Below are 4,592 nucleotides of genomic sequence, written 5' to 3'. Positions count from 1 at the left end.
TAATACCCTCTAGTTCCATCCATGTAGTTGCAAATGGCAAGATTTCATTCCTTTTGACTCCCGAGTAATACTCCATTATATATTTATATACTACATCTTCTTTATCCATTCATCTGTCGATGGACATTTGGGCTCTTTCCATACTTTGGCGATTGTTGATAGAGCTGCTATAAACATAGGGGTGCATACGTCCCTTTGAAACAGTATATTTGTATCCCTTGGATAAATACCTAGTAGTGCAATTGCTAGGTCTTAGGGTAGTTCTATTTTTAATTGTGTGAGGAACCTCCATACTGTTTCCCAGAGTGGCTGCACCAGTTTGCATTCCCACCAGCAGTGCAGAAGAGATCCTCTTTCTCCGCATCCTTGCCAACATCTGTTGTTACCTGAGTTGTTAATATTAGCCATTCTGATGGGTGTGAGGTGGTATCTCATTGTGGTTTTGATTTGTATTTTCCTGATGATGAGTGATATTGAGCATCTTTTCATCTGTCTGTTGTCCATCTAGATGTCTTCCTTAGAAAAGTGTTGATTCATGTCTTATTACTTTTTCTTCACTGTATTATTTGTTTTGGGGGTGTTGAGTTTGGTCAGTTCTTTATAGATCTTGGATACTGAATCTTTATAGAATATGTCATTCGCAAATATCTTCTCCTATTTCATAGGTTGGCTTTTAGTTTTGTTAACTGTTTGCTGTACAGAAGATTTTTACCTTGATGAGGTCCTAATAGTTCATTTTTACTTTTATTTGCTTTACCTCTGGAGACATGTCTAGTAGAAAGTTGATGAGGCCAAGATCAAAGAGTTTGCTGCCTGTTTTCTTCTGTATGATTTTGATGGTTTTCTGTCTTATGTTTAGGCCTTTTATCTATTTTGAAATTATTTTTGTGTATGGTATAAGAAAGTCGTCCAGTTTTATTCTTCTGCATGTCACTGTCCACTTTTCCCAGCACTGTTTGCTGAAGATACTGTCTTTTTTTCCATTGGATATGCTTTCCTGCTTTGTTGAAGATTAGTTGGCCATATATTTGTGGGTCCATTTCTGGATTCTCTATTCTATTTCATTGATCTTTGTGTCTGTTTTTGTGCCAGTCCCATACTGCCTTGATGATTACAGCTTTGTAATATAGTTTAAGTCTGGAATTGTGATGCCTCCAAATAGAATTTAACAGTACATTAAAAGAAGCATTCACTGCAATCAAGTGGGATTTATTTCTGTGCTGCAGGACTGATTCAATATTCATGAATCAATCAATGTGATATACCATATTAATAAAAGAAAGGATAAGAACCATGTGATCCTTTCAATAGATACAGAAAAAGCATTTGAAAAAATACAGGACCCTTTCTTGATAAAAACCCTTAGGAAAGTAGGGATAGAAGGAACATTTGTTAACATCATAAAGTCCAAATGAAAGGCCCAGAGCTAATATCATCCTCAATGGGGAAAAACACAGCTTTCGCCCCAAGATCAGGAACACGACAGGGATGTCCACTCTCATCACTGTTGTTCAGCGTAGTACTGGAAGTCCTAGCCTCAGCAATCAGACAACAAAACTGTAAAGGAAGAAGTCAAATTTTCACTCTTTGCAGATGACGTGATACTACATGGAAAATCTGAAAGACTCCAAAAAACTGCTTGAACTTATACATGAATTCGGTAAAATCACAGGATATCAAATTAATGTATAGAAATTGATTCATTTGTATACACCAATAATGAAGCAGCAGAAAGAGATATCAAGGAATCAATCCCATTTATAATTGCACCAAAAACTATATATTTTTTTAATATCTGTTTAATTTTATTTTTCAGTGGCTGCTGACACGTGAAATGCATACCAATATTTATCTACAACAACTTTGCTTAATAAGCTCTCTGGTTATTTCTCTTTGTTTAAATTTTTTTAAATGTTTGTTTATTTTTGAAGGAGAAAGAGATGGAGTGTGAGTGGGGGAGAGGCAGAGCGAGAGAGAGAGACACAGAATCCAAAGCAGCTCCAGGTTCTGAGCTGTCAGCACAGAGCTCCATGAAGGGCTTGAACCCATGAGCCCTGAGATCATGACCCAAGCTGAAGTTGGACTCTTAACTGACTGAGCCACCCAGGCAGCCCATCTCTTGCTGTTTCTAATTTTCCGAAGCATGTTTTTCAGTGTTTCTGTATAAAATCTCATCACTTGCAAATAATTTCAATTTTGTTTCTTCCCTTCTAGTCTTTGTAGTTTTACTTTCTTGGCATATAGGCATGCTAAATTTCAAGGAGCTGTGTGGTGTTGTAAGCAGATGTGTTACACAAACTCTACCTTTATATGTATTTCTTCATAATAGTTCATTGTTAGTGGGTAGAGAGGTAAACATGTGATGATGAATACTCAATAAGACTACTAAATGTCATATAAATAGAAAATTTCTAAGATGTTACACATATTACAATGCTATCTTATCTTCATGCCAGTAAGTAAACTTTACAAAAGTATCAAATTGTACCTCATTAAAAATGCCATTTGAAGATTGTCCATTGGCAAAATGTTGACTACTATGAAATCTGATTATCCTGAACTAGCAAGCAAAACTTTGATGTTAGTAACATCATTTCTTACAACACATTTGAGAGCAGGTGTTTGCATTTGCATTTGTATTGTTGATGCTTAAAAGAAAAAAAAAGACACAGTGCATCTTTCAACTATTAAGTCAAGCTTTGGCAGTTTAGTTCTGCAAAACAGTTTCTTCTGCAACCGTGTATTAATGGTCTAAGTTTGAGTTGTATGTTTCTCAATGTTTAGTTTGTAAATTTATTTGGTTTTATAGTGGTATTAGAACTATGATTATGCATTGTTTGTGCCTAGTTTTATTACATATCTAGGGAATGTTGTAATTAAAACAGTTTTAATAAACCCTGGTTGCCTCTGAGGATTTTTCCTTTTGAAATAGTTTCTCATTTTATTATTTACTTTTGAGAAATTCTTTCCTAAAGAGCTGGGAGACTCTCCTTCCGCTCACCTTGGTGGACGCTGGCCTTGCTGGTCTTCCTAACTGTGTAAGTTACTACTTATGTTGGCTGGATGTACCTGACCATCTGTTTCTCCACAGTGAGGGCAGATCTGATTGTAATCTTTGTCTACTTAAAAGGATTCAACAACTGGGGCGCCTGGATGGCTCAGTTCGTTGAGCATCTGACTGGCTCAGGTCATGATCTCTCAGTCTGTGAATTTAAGCCCCACATAGGGTTCTGTGCTGACAGCTCAGAGCCTGTAGCCTGCTTTGGATTCTTTGTCTCCCTCTCTCTCTGCTCTTACCCCACTTGTGCTCCTGTCTCTCTCTCTCAAAAAGATATAAATATTAAAAACAATTTAAAACAAGTATTCAATAACTTTATTTTAAGATAATGCTAAAAGTTCTTTTTTTAGATATAATTGACATACAACACTGTATAAGTATACAGCATAATGACTTCACACACTTATATATTGCAAAATGATTACCATAGTAAGTTACCATCAACTCAGTTACCAACAAAAAAAATTTTCCTCTTGTGAGGAGAACTTTCAGATCTACTCTCTTTCAAAACTCTTAATGTAACTAGGAAAGCTCTATATAATTCAGTTCCTACCCACCTCTCTACATTTATCTTTGCACACTGTTCCATTTACAGTTGACTTTCAGTGGAAACCTCATCCCTCCAATTGCTCAGACAAAAAAACCCTGGAGTCACCCTAGACTGCTCCCAATTATATACCAAATCAGTAAATGGTTTAGGCTCTACTTTCAAAATATATAGAATCTGACCATTTCTTATCTCTTTCATACTGTTGTGCGGTCCATGCCACCAACATCTAGTTACCGTTCTGCAATAATTTCTTGATTCGTGTCCATGCCCTTACTCCTTTATTAGTTTTCTATTGCTGTAACAAATTATCAGAAACTCAGCATCTTAAAACAACACTAATTATTATCCCACAGTTCCACAGCAATCCAGTAGGCTTGGCTGGTTTTCTGATCCGGAAACTACAAAGTCAGAGGTGTCTGGAGCCTCTGGGGAGGAATCCACTTCAAGCTCATTCACGTTGTTGGCAGAATTCAGCTCCACGTGGATGTAGGCAGCCCAGTGTTTCTGCTGAGAAACACGTACAGTCTGAGGGTCTTTGGAGCCTGGTGGCTGTTTTCCCATGGCTGAGCTGGCTCTCCTTGAACGTGAGGGAAATGCATGCACCCACAATGCACTGCGATAGAGTGTTTAATATATAATGTGCTCTGTGTGTGTGTACTTTTAAGGAAACTTTTTTAGATATAAATGGTATTATAACGAATAAGTGCTACATACATAGGCTGACTTAAAGGATATATGTGTGCTCTTTATGACTGTTTAGTATTAGGCTCTGCCCCTGGTAGACTGTAGGCTTTGACGAGGGCAGAGGCCCTGCTTATGCTGTTCACCACTCTATCCTCCATGCTAAACACAGCGCCTGGCACAGAGGAAGTACTCAGTAAGCATATGTTGAATAAATAAGTGACCCACAGTTTTATATTGGCCACTAAAACCACACTACAAAAACGTTTTGAATCTCAGTATCAGTTAAATGGTATCTTCATG

At 37.2% G+C, this 4,592-nt stretch overlaps 1 protein-coding gene across 1 annotated transcript in view; it reads right to left on the bottom strand.

Annotated features, from left to right (window-relative positions):
• LOC115305236 overlaps nt 1-4,169 on the bottom strand; it is a 34,640-nt gene extending 30,471 nt beyond the window's left edge. Inside the window, exon 1 of the mRNA XM_029955510.1 lies at nt 3,960-4,169. Coding sequence (XP_029811370.1) covers nt 3,960-4,169 — 210 coding nt within the window. The remainder of the gene's footprint in view (nt 1-3,959) is intronic.
• Nucleotides 4,170-4,592: the final 423 nt, after the last annotated feature.

This window comes from Suricata suricatta, chromosome 10 (assembly GCF_006229205.1).
Source record: "Suricata suricatta isolate VVHF042 chromosome 10, meerkat_22Aug2017_6uvM2_HiC, whole genome shotgun sequence".
Taxonomy (NCBI): domain Eukaryota; kingdom Metazoa; phylum Chordata; class Mammalia; order Carnivora; family Herpestidae; genus Suricata; species Suricata suricatta.
Note: the sequence above shows the minus strand (reverse complement) of the source record. Positions and strands in the feature narration are given on the sequence as shown.